Below are 14,777 nucleotides of genomic sequence, written 5' to 3'. Positions count from 1 at the left end.
CCCGGGCCCGAGCGCCGCCGCCGCGCTCCCGCCGCTCCGGGCCCTTCGGCCTCTGGCGCCAGACTGAGGCAGCCGAGCCCCGAGCCGGCCAGGCGGGCCGAGCGCCGAGCCCGACCACGTGACCGCGGGCGCCAGGCGGAAGGGGGCGGGCGGCGCCGAGCGGAGCGGAGCGGGCGGGAGGGGCGCGTTGGGCTGCGGGACAAGGCGGCGCAGGGCTGCGGGGCTCCTGAAGGCGGGCAGGGTCGCTCCGGGCCGACTTACTTCAGCCCCCCGGGTCAATGCAATACCACAGCAAAGACTTTTCGGTTTCTCTCCAGAGTTTATTTTAAAATAAAGCTTACAAACGCAGCAGCGGAGCCTCAAAAACCTTCGTGTAATGTTGCAGCGCAACAAGCACAAAGAACAGAGGCTGGTATGTGACAGCCTGAAAGAAACAACACTTCAAAATGCAACGCGGTGCTCCATAGCAGGCGGGCAGAAAGGCAGAGGGGCCGTGAGCAGCCCGAAGGTCACCATCTGCCTCCATCCCGGGCTTCCTGAGGCCAAGGAGAGCCCAGTCCTGTAAGCTGAGCCCAATAAGCAGACATCCCCTGGATAGGACGTAGAGATCCGTGCCCGAAGCAGTTAATGCTGCAATGGCAACAAAACACACACATAGCCCTGAAGATCACAGTACACCTCGTGAGGCTGTGACAGCCCTCAGTTGTTGGACCAAATGCCCTGAGTTGTGGCACTGAGGTCACAGGGCCTTTCCCGACCAATGTTCATCTTTTAAAAGTACCAAATAGCACATAAGTAAGGACTGTAACTCCGCTGACACTTCTGAGAACCTGAGAGCTCTGGAAGGACCATAAAGCCAGTGGTCTTCCAGCAAGGAAAGCACTCCTGGGATCCTCCGAGATGAGGGCTGCACACCTGTATGACAGCCCCATCAGTTACAGCCTCTGCTCACTGCCAGTTCTATGCCCAACGAAGGTGGGACGAGTCGTGCTGCTACACACTTTGATCTACAAAAGCACACAGCCTTCATCTTTGCTCTCACTATTACACAAATTCTCAAAACGTTCCCCAGAACCACCGCAGAGAAGGAAAGTTGGGGGTCTGTAAGTGTCTTTGCCTTGCAGAAACCAAAGTGTAAACTTTTTCCATGAGACAGCCCTGGGCAACTCTACTTGCAGCCACAATTTGGGTCAATATGCAACATCACAGCAGGCAAGCCGAGACCACAAGCAGCAAGAAAGCCTGAAGGAGACAGCCTTGCTCTTGTTTGTTTGTTTGTTTTTTAACAAAACTACAAGCTGTGTGTGGGGGGCATCTGGAAAACAAGCACAGGGCCAGCTGTGCACAGTGCTGCATGCCTGTCAAGAGCACGCATGCAAAATTAGAATATGCTCCTTATCTTCCCAGGCACCTGCTCGCAGTGCTGGGCTCTCCCAAGTGAAGTTCCTCCCAAACAAGTTACTGCACACTCTTGGCTGCTTGTGCTGAGGCAGCGCTTGGCCAAGTGCAAACTGACAGTGGGGAAAACGTAGGCACTGCAGCAACCTCAGCAAGAGAGCAAAAATGGAGCAGAAGGAACTGCAAATGCAAGTTACAAAATGTTACAAAAATGAAGTTACAAAATTCTTCAAATTACTTTGTCCAGTAAAGATATCCCTGATGTCATTCTTATCTAGAAAAACAACCACAAGGACTTTTCTGCAAAAACCTAAAGAAGCTCCAAAGCAGAGAAGCTGTAAGTGCTTCAGCCTTGTAGCATGGGAAGCAGAGTTAGGAACACTACTTTGGGGTGCCTCCTACAGCCCCATTTCATACACCTTTTTGCTGTGGAACACAGGAGATAGGTACATTTTACCTCTGTATCTTGCAGTAACTTACAGAATCCATTTCCTTCTCTCCATAACACAGAGTCCCCCTTCAAGGATTTCTGCTGAGTTAGAGCTCAATAAACTGTTTCATAGTATTGCAATTCAACTTGCACATGCAACTGTGTGGAGGAGCTCAGCAGGGCAGAGCTGCTCCCAGAACCATAAGCCTGCCCTGCCCTTGTGACACACCAGTGTTTGATCACAGCTTGTTAAAACACTGCTGAAACCTTGCCAAAAGGAACTCAGCTCTGCTTCTAGCTCCTCTATAGTCTGTTTCATCCCACTGGGGCTTGGTTCTCAACTGTGGAACAAGAGATAAACAGCTCAAACATGCTCTGTGAGTATGGATTTGGGAGGGCTTTGGTCTGAACACTACTTTCCTGCAGGGATGACTGTGAGACACAGCCCTGGACACTCCATAGCCAAGCTAACACTTGGCTACAGCTTCTCACTGTCATGTTGCAGAACACCTGTGGTAGCAGTGTTGACACAGCTCTGTGCAGCTGAGCTAGCAGCAGCATGAGACACTCCAGCTCTTAGATGCACTAAGGCTCCAGTAACAGAAGCCAATTTAAATTACTGGAATGCTCAGACATGGTGAGCAGAACCCCAGCCTCTGAAGCCTTTGCTGTTTTCTCTCCTTTCTGAAGAACAGTTGCTCCTCCAAAGAATTAACATGACAACTCCATTTTGCTCAGCTTCACCTGGAGATTTTCTACTCCACTTAGGATTGATAACAGAGAAAAAAAACTTACATATCCCATGAGCAGCAAAATGTGTGAGACAGACTGTGAGACACTAAATGGAGCAGAATGGACTCAGAATGCAAGCATCAGTTCAGAGCAGTGGAGATGCTGCAAGCTGAAAGCAGAGCAGTGGAATCTGCGAGTGCAGGCAGTGTTTCACTCACCTGCCTGTCAAGTGAGTCACTTACATTTCAACAGCACCGAAGTACAGCCTGCATCTCCAAGGCACCCAGTAACAAACTACTGCAAACACAGGGCCATTACTTCCCTGGCAGCCTCAGATGTTATAAAAGAAGCAGGTGCTTCCATTCATGCTGACCTGACAAAGCTCTGTAGTTTAATTTTCACAAGGAAAACAGGGCTTACAGACCACAGCCAGATGCTTGAGCTGCCCTCGCCACTGCTTTACTAGTGCACTTCTAAAGTAAAATGCAGAAAGTTACTCCATTATTTCCAGTGTCCCATTAGCAGCTGGCAGGCAGAGTCTATAGGCAGCCCCACAAGAGGTGCTGCTTATGTGGCCACGTTCCAAGCCTGTGCTTCCCCAGGTCCTGCTGTGAGTGAGGACTTGTGTTTGCAGAGCAGCATCCCAAGCACACCCACTGCAGCTGTCATTATGACTACTGCTCAAGACAGCCTTGTTTTTAAACAGCTACAGCTGCTGCATCTACAGGTAGCTTTGCTTTTCACAAGCTCAAACTTCACTTGAAGAGTAAACATGTCTTTGTCTGACTTGATTTGGGGAATTCAGTCTATCCAGCTGACTGGTCTTGGAGCAACTTTACACATCTCTACATTCAGAAGACTCCGATCCTGATTAAATCATTTGAAACATTTTGTGTTTAAAATAACAAGGTTAGAAAAAGCTGAACAATAAGTTGGCTTGTTGCTCCCAGAAAAGTACTTAGAGGCCATTTCTACTTCATTGTCACCATCTGTGACAATTGTCACATCCCACCACACAGGGAAATAGTCTGTAATATGTTTTGCAAGGATAACCAGAATTTTCAGACTTCACAGAAAATACTCACAGCACTGCCATGTTACTGACACTCCTGACTCTGTACAGTTCACCTGGAGCAGGAAACACCTGACCTCTAAGCTAATGGAGCACGCTTTTTGCCATTTAGCCACAGCATTCTTTCCAAATAATGCAGCCACGACTTGGCACTTTACACCAGCAAGCAGACGTTTCATTGTCCTCCATCCAATTTACCACTGACTGATAAGAACAAGCACAGAATCCAGCAGAACACTGATAGCTACCTGAAGCACTTGGCCATCAAGAGCTGTCAGCATGCAGACTGAAGAGGATACTGCAATCCATTCCAGGGAGTCAAGACCTCACACAAATCCTATCTTTTCCAGACACTGACCTGAAAAAGGCATTTACAATTAATACGAAAGTAGTGCTTTTGGGTGAGAAGAACCTTATCCAGCTGCACTTGGCAGGATTCAAAAGCAGCCCTGCCTGGAGGTATTTCAGCAATAAGAAAGGCACTTCATCTTCTACATTTCTTTAAGCACCAGTTTGTAACATAGCCTAATAAATATTTGTAATACATCTTACAGTGAAGTCCTTATAAACACTTGTTAATGAGGCAGCACAGATGTGTGGAATAAGACCTGCAGGACTCCGATTCCCCTGCGTTGCTTCTTTCATCACATGCAGGCCCATTAGTTAGGCTGCAGGCAGCTCATGCCCTCTGCTGCTCAACCTGAACCAACCCAGCGGTTGCTTTGGCCACAACAGACACATAAATCTCTGCAATAGAGATTAAAGGTTCAGATGCAGAGGGACTACATTGCTTGAATACAGAATGGGGACCCAACAGATGCAGACAAAGATATAAAAATAAATAAACGAAAAATCTGATATCTACTAACTAGTTTTAGATTCTCTTTTTCCTCTAATAAGAGGAAACAAAAGCAATTTCTCATAGCTGAGCTTCTCTCTTGTGATGAGAAACTTGAACACAAGGAACAGGATGCAGTTTTAAGACTTTCAGAATCATTATTATCAACTGTATTTGCCCTGACAGACAAGCAATTTTCAGGACACTTCCCACCTACTAAATAAATCTTCTACTGCCTTGTAAAAGGAAATCTGCTTTAAGGCATTTAAAGGAGTGAGTAAATATTCCTTTGGAAGTTCACTTGGAAAGTCCTCATCAGAAAGAAGCAACTGCCCAGCAGTGCCAGCTGCCATTGCACCCCCTGGCTGTTCTCTACTCGGCTCTTCCTCCTCACAGTCATAAAAACAAATATGTTCAAGGGAGCAGAAAGCTGACTCATGGGAGTTCTGCTGAGGAGCCGTAAGAGCCCTGAGCCCGTCAGATTGCTCAGTATGTTCCTCTAGGGACTCATAAACAACTCCTTTGGGCACAGAGTGCTGGGCAGCTCTTTTCACAAGACACACAGGTTTCTGCTTCTTTGTTTTGCTCTGCCGCTGTACAGACACCTGCAGAGGCTTCGGAATTCCAAGGCCAGGAGGTGCCTGGTGGTCAGGACTCAGGTATTTCTGAAAGGAAGCGTGGCACGTGCTGTCTTTCACAATCGGGATGACCGAGCAGGGTTTCAACCACTTCACAAACTCACACAACTCCGAAAAGGATGAATGATCCGAGTACGGGATGAGGTGGATCTTGGGGTGGGTGACCTTCACGGGCCTGCCCGTGGGGAGGATGGCAATGGTCGGATGCCGCACGTTCCAGCTCACAAGGGTGTCCCAGCGGATCTCAGCGACGTCCACCGCATGGATCCTGCCAGCCCCCTCCTCCGTCGTGAACACCTCAGGCAGCTCCAACAGCCGCATCTGCTCCAGGCGTGAGGGGCTCACCACGACCCACGTGCTGAACTCCAGCGCCAGGTCCACCAGCAGCTCCTCCTTCCCCAGGCTGTACACACCTGCAGGAGAGCCGTCAAAGAATCATAGAATCACTCAGGTTGGGAAAGACCTTAAAAATCATTGAATCCAACCATGACCTAACCATACTACCCTAACTAACAAACCTCTGCTAAATCACATCCCTGAGCACCGCATACAAATGTTTTTTAAACACATCCGGGATGGTGACTCAGCCACCTCCCTGGGCAGCCTATCGCAGTGCTTAACAACCCTTTCTGCAAAGAAGTTTTTCCTGATATCCAACCTAAACCTCCCCGGTGCAACTTGAGGCCATTTCCCCTTGTCCTGTCACCAGTGAGACCAACCCCTCTTGCTGTAAGCACTTTTCAGATATTGGAAGAGAGCAATAATGCCTCCCCCCTCAGTCTCCTCTTCCCCAGACCAAACAGCCCCAGCTCCTTCAGTCTCTCCTCACAGGCCACATTCTCTAAGCCCTCCCCCAGCCTCCTTGCCCTTCTTTGGCCCTGCTCCAGCACCTCCATGTCCTTTCTGTACTGAGGTGCCCAAAACTGAACACAGCACATGAGGTGAGGCCTCACCAGCGCTGAGTACAGGGCAGGATGACTTCCCTGGTTCTGCTCACCACAGCATTCCTGATCCAAGCTAGGATGCCATTGCCCCTCTTGGCCACCTGGGCACCCTGCTAGCTCACATTTAGCCAACAGTCCATCAACACACCAGGGTCCCTTTCCATCAGGCAGCCTTCCAGACAAAAACTCCTCCCCAAGCCTGTAAGCTTGCCTTGGGGTTGCTGTGACCAAAATGCAGGATCCAACACTTTGCCCCACTGAACCTCAGCATCACGGCATAGCAGGGCGGGATGCAGGAACGGCTCTGGGCTGCACTCACCGATGACGACGCGGTGCTGCGGGTGCTGGCGGATGAGCTGCGCGGCCTGGTGCGCAGCCCGGCTCCTGGAGGGCAGCGCGCGCTGCGGCCGGCAGTTGGTGTTGTCCAGGTAGAGGCGGTCGATGCGGCGGCCGCTCAGCACTGGCTCGCGCTGCATGGCGCGGCTGTAGCGGAAATCCCCTGCAGAACAGGGCTGTCAGGGCGGGCGGGGGGACGGAGCGGCGGGGCGACCGCGTTTCCCACCCCGTACCTGTGTAAAGGATGGTGCCGAAGGCGCCCTCGAAGAGAAACATGACGGAGCCGGGGCAGTGGTTGGCATCGAGCAGCGTCACGGTCACCTCCTCGCCTACCGCGTGGCTCTGCCCCACCTCCAGCGGGCGGATCCAGTGTGTGGGCACCTGCGGGCGGGCGGGCGGGCGTGAGGACCGGGGGGAACGGGACGGGACAGAACGGGACAGGACGGAACGGGACAGGACGTACCTTTAGGCGGTGGTGCAGCAGGCGGGCGGTGAGCGGCGAGCAGTACAGCGGGCGGCTCCAGGTGCTGGACAGCCCTACCGTGTGGTCCGAGTGCATGTGCGACAGGAAGAACAGCCGCGCGCCGCCCGCCCGCCGCACGCTCCAGAAATCCACGGCGATGGGCGTGCCGGGAATCACCGTCCCGTTCATGGCGCCGGGGCGCGGGGAGCGCGCGGACGAAGACGGCGCCGCCGCTTCCCGCCGAATTTGGCGCGCGACGCCGCGCACGCGCGGGAGCAGAGGGGAGAGAAGGGAAGAGGAGGGGCGGCGCGTGCGCGGTGGGGCGCGGAGCCGAGCGGAGCAGGGAGCCGTGCGACCATGCCGTACCTGGGAGGCGAGGAGGTGCTGCGCGATTTGCGACGCGCGCTGAGCAACCCGCACGTGCAGGCGGAGCCGCTGCGGTACCGCGCCGCCGTGCTGCGAGTCATCCGGTGCGGGGCGGAGCGGCGCGGGGCGGCGGGAGGGAGGGGGTCAGCCGAGGGCCGGGGCCAGCTGACGGCCGCGCCGTGTCTGCCGCAGGCTCATGACGCAGGGCGCGGACGTGTCGGGGTTGTTTGCGGAGATGGTGAAGGCGGGTGCGGCGGCCGACGTGGTGCAGAAGAAGTTGGTGCAGCTGTACGTGTGCGCGCACGCCCCGCGCATGCCCCGCTTGGCGTTGCTGGCTGTCAACACGCTGCGACGGGACTGCGCCGATCCCAGCCCTGCCGTGCGCGGCCTGGCGCTGCGAGGACTCTGCGACCTCAGGTGGGTGCGGGGATCCGGGCTCTCCTCTGTCATCTCTACGCTTGTCCCGTATATTTCCTGCCCCGGCAGCACTCAGCCCTCGCTCTGAGGAAGGGCCCTCAGTGATCCCGTGAGCGGCGTCCCCCAGGGCTCTGTCTCGGGACCGGAGCTCTTTAGCGTCTTTATCAATGAGATGGATGATGGAGAGTGCGCCCTCGGCAACACCAGGCTGAGTGGTGCCGTTGACACGGTGGAAGTAAGGGATGCCATTCAGAGGGACCTCAGCAAACTCAAAAAGTGGGCCTGGGTGAATCTAATGATGTTGAATACAACAGTGTGCAAAGTTTGGCACTTGGGCTGTAGGAATCCCAGGCATTTATACAGACTGGAAGGAGAGGTCCTTGAGAGCAGCTCTGCAGAGAAGGACCTGGGGGTCCTGATGGATGAAATGCTTAACATGAGCCAGCAGTGCGTGATTACAGCTTGGAAAGCAAATGGGATCCTGGGCTGCATCAGCAGAGGGGTGGCCAGCAGGGACAGGGAGGTGATCGTCCCCCTCTGCTCTGCTCTTGTGAGTCCCCACCTGCAGTGCTGTGTCCAGGTCTGGAGCCCCCAGTACAAGAAAGACAGAGAGCTGTTGGAGAGGGTCCAGAGGAGCCACAAAGATGATCAGGGGGCTGCAGCACCTCCCCAAAAAGACAGGCTGAGGGAGCTGGGCTTGTTCAGCCTGGAGAAAAGAAGGCTGCAGGGTGACCTCATTGCAGCCTGCAGTACCTAAAGGGAGCCTACAAACAGGAGGGGAATCAACTCTTTGGAAAGGGGAGATAACAGCAGGACAAGGGGAAATGGTTTGAAGTTGAGGGAGGGAAGATTGAGGCTGGATGTCAGGGGGAAGTTCTTTACTATGAGAGCGGTGAGGTGCTGGAACAGCTGCCCAGAGAGGCTGTGGATGCCCCGTGCATCCCTGGAGGTGTTCAAGGCCAGGTTGGATGGGGCCCTGGGCAGCCTGGGCTGGTGTGAAATGTGGAGGTTGGTGGCCCTGCGTGTGGCAGGGGGTTGGAGCTTCGCGATCCTTGAGATCCCTTCCAACCTGGGCCATTCTGTGATTCTGTGTGACCCGTCCCTGCTGCCCACAGGTTGCCCGGCATGCAGGAATATGTGCAGCAGCCCCTCCTGAATGGCCTGCGGGACAGAGCCTCCTACGTGCGCAGGATTGCTGTGCTGGGCTGTGCCAAGGTGCACAGGCTGCAAGGAGACACCGAAGTGGGTGAGCTGGCAGGCACTGCGCTGTCGCTGAGCATGGAGGGACGTGGCAGGTTGGTCTGGGCTGTCCTGGGCTCCTTGGGCTGCTGCAAGATCGTGGGCAGGAGGAGGGAAACAGCCCAGGGCTGAGCATGGTGGGGAGCCGAGGGCTGGCATCACGCCGTCCCATCACACGTCCTTCCACGTGGCTGTGCCAAAGGCTGCTGTAGAGTGAGAATATTGGTGCAGCACCTTTGCTTCTTTGCAGACGGTGCATTGGTGAATGAGTTGTACAGCCTGCTTCGTGACCAGGACCCTATCGTGGTGGTGAACTGTCTGAGGGCTTTGGAAGAGATCTTGAAGAAAGAGGGAGGAGTTGTCATCAACAAACCTATTGCCCATCATCTCCTCAACAGGTTTGTCTTCTTCCATATCAGAGGTGGCACTGGAAGCCTCGTTTTGTCTGTTGCATTTTGTACAGATAGCAGTGAGTGCTTCTGGGCTCCCATCAGATCTGGAAATGTCAGACACCCTAAAGGTGAAGGCGCCCATCCTAAAAGCATATCAGTCGTTTTTGTGCTAAGGTCTTAAGAGAAAATCTTACCGCCCAGCTTTTCCAGAGTCTGCTTCAGCCGCTGCTTTGCTTGGAGTTGTAAGTTAATGCAATTATCCTTTAAAATCATGGCACTGCACGTGATGTATTGTGGTACAAGGATGTTCTGGTTTGTTTCTCCCAATCAATTGTAAGATACGTGACACATATATCATCTGCAGATACCAACTTTTTTCCCTATGTGTAGCAAAATGATCTGGAAAAGCAAGGTGCTGCTGTGGCCAGGGATCTTGTCAGTGTTTCTCTGTCTCTCTAAGCTCTATGTCAGCAAAAGTGCATGTGATTGACACTGAGTTAAGCCTATAACAGGTACATTGGTTGGTCCTTTTTAGATGGAATTGTGGTCTCACAAAAAAACCCGCAGTGTTTGATGGGAGTGGAGACTGTAGCAACCTAAGGGCTACAGTCTGCACTTTGCACAGCACAGATCCTTACACACTTATCCTGACTCCTGCAAATGGTGTTTATTTCCTTGGCAGGATGGCTGACCTGGATCAGTGGGGGCAAAGCGAGGTGCTTGCCTTCCTTCTGCGTTACAGACCCCGCACTGAGGAGGAGCTGTTCAACATTCTCAATTTGCTGGATGGGTATCTGAAAAGCAGCAGCCCCAGCGTTGTGATGGCAGCCACCAAGCTCTTCCTCGTGCTGGCCAAGGAGTACCCACACGTGCAGGCAGATGTTTTGGTGAGGGTGAAGGGGCCACTGCTGGCTGCCTGCACCTCGGAGAGCAGGGAGCTGTGCTTCACTGCGCTGTGCCACGTGCGTCAGATCCTCGGGAGTCTTCCTGGCCATTTTAGCAGCCACTACAAGAAGTTCTTCTGCTCGTATTCAGAACCCCATTACATCAAATGCCAGAAGATGGAAGTGTTGTGTGAGCTGGTGAATGATGAGAATGTGCAACAAGTGCTGGAAGAGCTGAAGGGCTATTGCACTGATATATCAGTGGAGCTGGCCCAGGGGGCGATCTCTGCCATAGGTGAGAGCTCTGCCTTGCTTCAGAAGCAGCTGCAGCCCTCAGTCTTAAGGTCGGCCTTTCTCTGCTGAAGTATTTCTGCATGCATTCCAAATAGCTGATCTGTGCTGAAGCCCCAGGTCAATCCTGCTCCCCAGGGATGTTTTGTGTGTGTTTATAAACCACAAGGATGCTGGTTCATCCAGCCATCCCGGTGCTGAGCTGTTTCGGGCTGCATGTAATGCCTTGAATCTTTTTCAGATGTCAACACTCTGAGGAGATGCTCCAAATAAACAAATGAATGACAAGGTTGAATGAAATAATTTCATCTTAAATGAGCCTGATAGTGTTAAGTCTTAGTGGAACTGTAGCGGGTGGATGAGCTGCTTTAATACTTGCTTGTTGTTTGAGTTGTGGTGGAGGCAGAGTTCAGGTGATTTGGGGCAGTTTGGTTTCATTTTTTCAACCTCGAAAATATGTAAGTTTTTATAGCATTCTTTAGGAGAAAGCCAGGGATGCTAAAATGCTTTTCTCATTGCTCTGTTAAGAAAAGTGCAGACTTTCTCAGAGGTATGGCTTCAGAAAAAGGAACATGTGCCTTATGTGAGAATATGTGCTCACCTGACTGTCAGAAAATAGTCAAAAAAGAGAAGAATAGAAAAAAGAGAAGACGACTGTTTCTTTAAAATGAGTTTGTGATGAATAGTTGGGCTCGTGGTTGACTCGTATCCTTGTTGTTGTCTCTGCAGGCAGTATTGCTAGGACATACACAGAGCAGTGCGTGGGGATTCTGACAGAGCTCTTGGGGCTTCAACAGGAGCACATCACGTCAGGTAATCACCTTTGTGTTATTTGCATGGCTTAAGCTCCCAGGAAGTGGCTTTGCTGAGGCTTGTGGTCCCAAAGCTTGAGGCTCTAGGAGGCACCTGACATTTAATTTACTTGGTGTCTCCAGGTAGAAGTCTCCTGGTTGTGTGGGGATGTGGAATGTGACCTGACATTGTAGGTTTTCTTCCTTGGAGATGGTGATGGCTGCGCTCCTGGTCTGATACGATATGGAGGCTCTTTTCTGGCTGCCTTCTGTTGACTCCAAGGGATGAAGGCAGAGGCATTTTATTAACTCTTTGTGAAGGCCCTGATGGTTAATAGGTCTGATTTTGAGTTCTTTCTGACTGGTTCTCCTAGTTTCTGTCTTTTAAATCTTCCTGATTTCTTTTCCTCATGTAACAGTCGGATTCAACTCAACCCAGACTTCTGCCTTTTTCTTCTGCTGTCCTCAGGTCTAACTTCCCTTAGCTATTTCTGCCCTCTTTGTAATGCTCTTGCTTTCAGCTTTCAAAGTCACATGCTTACAGTCAGCTCTTGAATTGGCTCATTAATAGCTGCTAGAGTTTCTGTAAGGGTGCAACAGAGCCTTTAACATTTTGGGCTAAAGTTCATGTGATGCATTTTGAATTGGTGTTAGCTTCAGTTTGTTTTTCTAACCTTGTGTGCCTGAGACATCGTGAGTCAGTCTCTAAAGGCTGGGGAATGTCCAAAAGGGAGATTACTTTCCAGAAGCAAGAGGAACAATGTAAAGTTTCAGTACTTTATTTTAGGCGTGGTGTAACTGTGCTCTGACAGGGGCAGCATATTGGGATTTTGAAGGAGAGTGTCTCAAATCATAGTCATGACCTCCCTAGCTAAAACTTTGCAAATTCTTTTGACTCTTTTCTCATTTATGTTTTATTTTTACTTATTTTGCCTAATAGTTTTATAATTCTTGGGGAATGCTGAGAATTTTGTTTCATTGCAGCTGTAGTACAGGCTTTTCGGGACCTGGTTTGGCTGTGTCCCCAGTGCACAGATGCAGTGTGTCAGGCACTGCCTGGCTGTGAGGACATCATCCAGGACAGTGAGGTAAGGTGGCTTTAGATTTGTTCTCGTGTCTCTTGATTTCATGTCAACACTGTTAATATAGCTGTCCTGTGAAACAGAATGTGCTCTTTTTTGGTGCCTTCAGGGGAAGCAAGCACTGATCTGGCTCCTTGGTGCACATGGTGAGAAAGTACCAAACGCCCCCTATGTGTTAGAGGACTTGGTGGAGAATGTGAAAACAGAGGTGTTCCCAGCAGTGAAGATGGAGCTCCTGACAGCGTTGGTGCGACTTTTCCTGTCTCGTCCTGCTGAGTGTCAGGACATGCTGGGGAGGCTGCTCTATCACTGCATAGGTGGGTTTCCTCTTGCAGCTTTTGGGTGCCTGTTTTTGACGCGTCCCTGGTGCACTGATGCAGTGTCAGCATCCTTGCAGTGACCATCGAGGGTGGCAAAGTAATGTAGTTTTATGCATTAGGCTGTGTCTTGTCCCTGATTAGTGAGAGTGACAGGCTTACACTGTATCCCTGGGAATGGATTTTTAATATTCAGGGGTCATGAAATCCGGGGAAAAATCTGAATGCTCAAATTCTCTACAATCTGTTGCTCAACTTTGCAGAGGAGGAGAAAGATATGTCAGTACGAGACCGTGGGCTGTTCTACTATCGCCTCTTACAGTCCGGTGTGGATGAAGTGAAACGGGTTCTGTGCAGCCCCAAGTCAGACCCTTCCCTAGGGCTCCTGGAGGACCAAACAGAACAACCTGTGAATACGTGGGCATCTGAGTTCAACACCCTTGCACCTATTTATGGCAAAGCACGTTGGGCACTTGTCACTGCTCACCAGCCAGGGGAGCCCTGTTACGCTTTTTCTCCTTGTACAGACTCTGGGAACGGGGGCACAGGTAACCAGCATCACCCTCACAGTTTCCTCTTGTCAGTAGACATCCTCATGTGAGTTCCTTTGGAAAAAGACCACAGTGCTTTGAGAACACTTCAGTGTTCTTAATATCTTGTGCAATGCCTGGTTGATCACCGCCCCATTAGCCCAGGGAGGCTGCTGCTGAGGGTGCTGTAATTCCAGCCTTCATCTGCTGGCCCCCTGGGATGTTCTGTGTGAAACTGGTAATAGGGGAATAAAAACTGCATCTCATTTGTTTATGCTTTGATTTCAGAGTCACTGATTTCTGAAGGGAGTAAGGAAGTCCTTAAGGTTCATCCTGATACAGGCAGCCTTACCTTAATTCCTGATGTCGCCCTGACTGCAGAACAGTTTGAGAAGACCTGGCTGAGCCTGGATGTTGGCTGCCAGCAGTCTCTGCCCTGGATTGGAACAGTTCATCCAGATACTATCCAGACTGCTCTTCATGTCGTCCACATCCGGACCATTGCTATGAGCAAAGCTGGTGTCCAGCCATGGAAAGCTTATTTCATTGCTCAGGATGACAGTGGTTGCCTCTTCCTGACAGAGCTATTGCTCGAGGCAGAAGATTCAGGGATGCAGGTTGCAGTGAAGCAGAGTGAGGCAAAGCCTGAGGCACTGCAGGCCTTCATGTCTGTGTTCAGGACTGCTGTGGAGGCAGTTGCTGGGCTCAGATCCTGAAGGGTCTCTGTTCCTTTTGGGGTGATTGCTCAGGTCATAGGAAGAGTTTTCTCCTCTGGCTTCAGTTTGCCATTCTTGATGCAAGTTTTGTATTTCTGAACTGCAGAAGTGTTGTCAGCATTGGGCAAAGGAGAGCTACAGCTGGAGCTCAGTGCTGCTGTGCAGAGCTACTGAGGCTGGTGAGCAGGATAGGGTAAAGGGCATCTTCCCCTGGGTTGGGGAAAGGACAGGATAATAATGTGTGCAAGCCTGCTGCTGCTGATCTAAATCAGAAATGCTGACACCTGCCGTGATTGTCACAAGGCACCAGTGTGACTGATGGAACCAGAAGTGAGCAAAATTCAGGGCAATGTTTTGGACAGGTTTGGTGTTTTTTTTTTCTGTTATTCTTTTTTTTTTGTGAGAATTGTAATTAATTCAAAAACCATTGCATCGTTCTCGTGAGGAAGGACAGAAAGTTGCACCTGGTCAGCCTCAGCTCTCACTCTTCCCACTAAAGTAGCTTTTGGCCAGGACACAGAGAGAAACAGGAAATGATCCAGCTGTGCTATGTGTTCCACTCCACTGAGCGTTCTGTACAATGGCAAAACCAAAGGAAAATTCCCTGGCTTAAGGTTGCAGGTTGCTGTTGTGGTGCCTATTGTGCAGGGCAAGGCATGGCTTTGTTAACCCTGTTCTCTAAATTATCTCACAGTGCTTTCTCCAAACGACTGTATTGTATCTCTGAATGCACTTCACTGATTCGCTGCTGCCCCTGTCAGACAAGTCTTAAATTTCTTTTCTGATTTTCCTAATAAAGAAGTGAATCATTCCTGGCTGCTTTCTGGAGTGTTTGTTCACAGGACTCCTGCCTGAGCTCTGCAGGATGGATTCACATGGTCACAGCAGATCCTGCCTTCAT

At 51.2% G+C, this 14,777-nt stretch overlaps 2 protein-coding genes across 3 annotated transcripts; one reads left to right on the top strand and one right to left on the bottom strand.

The window, feature by feature from the left end:
- Window positions 1-246: 246 nt before the first annotated feature.
- DCLRE1B (DNA cross-link repair 1B) lies at window positions 247-7,110 on the bottom strand. The gene is made up of 4 exons (XM_048926170.1): window positions 6,852-7,110; window positions 6,622-6,769; window positions 6,372-6,551; window positions 247-5,521 (listed from the first exon to the last, which is right to left on the bottom strand). Exons 1-4 carry the CDS (start codon window positions 7,038-7,040, stop codon window positions 4,668-4,670), a joined length of 1,371 nt encoding a protein of 456 aa, XP_048782127.1. The 5' UTR covers window positions 7,041-7,110; the 3' UTR covers window positions 247-4,667.
- A 45-nt stretch (window positions 7,111-7,155) lies between these two features.
- AP4B1 (adaptor related protein complex 4 subunit beta 1) lies at window positions 7,156-14,688 on the top strand. 2 transcript variants are annotated; one of them, XM_048926167.1, is made up of 10 exons: window positions 7,156-7,321; window positions 7,410-7,634; window positions 8,750-8,880; window positions 9,124-9,271; window positions 9,948-10,444; window positions 11,170-11,253; window positions 12,216-12,319; window positions 12,423-12,630; window positions 12,894-13,178; window positions 13,449-14,688. In XM_048926167.1, exons 1-10 carry the CDS (start codon window positions 7,209-7,211, stop codon window positions 13,874-13,876), a joined length of 2,223 nt encoding a protein of 740 aa, XP_048782124.1. In that variant the 5' UTR covers window positions 7,156-7,208; the 3' UTR covers window positions 13,877-14,688. The 2 variants fall into 2 exon arrangements, with proteins under 2 accessions (XP_048782124.1, XP_048782125.1); XM_048926168.1 differs by lacking the exons at window positions 7,156-7,321; window positions 7,410-7,634 and having other exon boundaries at window positions 8,817-8,929.
- The last annotated feature ends 89 nt before the right edge of the window (window positions 14,689-14,777 follow it).

The sequence above is a fragment of the Lagopus muta genome, chromosome 24 (genome assembly GCF_023343835.1).
Source record: "Lagopus muta isolate bLagMut1 chromosome 24, bLagMut1 primary, whole genome shotgun sequence".
Taxonomy (NCBI): domain Eukaryota; kingdom Metazoa; phylum Chordata; class Aves; order Galliformes; family Phasianidae; genus Lagopus; species Lagopus muta.
This window is presented reverse-complemented; position numbering and strand designations above follow the sequence as displayed.

Bases quoted from the DNA above. Each gene is read 5' to 3' on its own strand.
- AP4B1 (XM_048926167.1), top strand. From the start codon at position 7,209: ATGCCGTACCTGGGAGGCGAGGAGGTGCTGCGCGATTTGCGACGCGCG. The intron at 10,445-11,169 runs GTGAGAGCTCTG...TTGTCTCTGCAG, and splicing joins GGGGGCGATCTCTGCCATAG to GCAGTATTGCTAGGACATAC. The intron at 12,320-12,422 runs GTAAGGTGGCTT...TGGTGCCTTCAG, and splicing joins ACATCATCCAGGACAGTGAG to GGGAAGCAAGCACTGATCTG.
- DCLRE1B (XM_048926170.1), bottom strand. From the start codon at position 7,040: ATGAACGGGACGGTGATTCCCGGCACGCCCATCGCCGTGGATTTCTGG. The intron at 6,770-6,851 runs GTACGTCCTGTC...GCCCGCCCGCAG, and splicing joins TGCTGCACCACCGCCTAAAG to GTGCCCACACACTGGATCCG. The intron at 6,552-6,621 runs GTACGGGGTGGG...CCTGTTCTGCAG, and splicing joins CGGCACCATCCTTTACACAG to GGGATTTCCGCTACAGCCGC.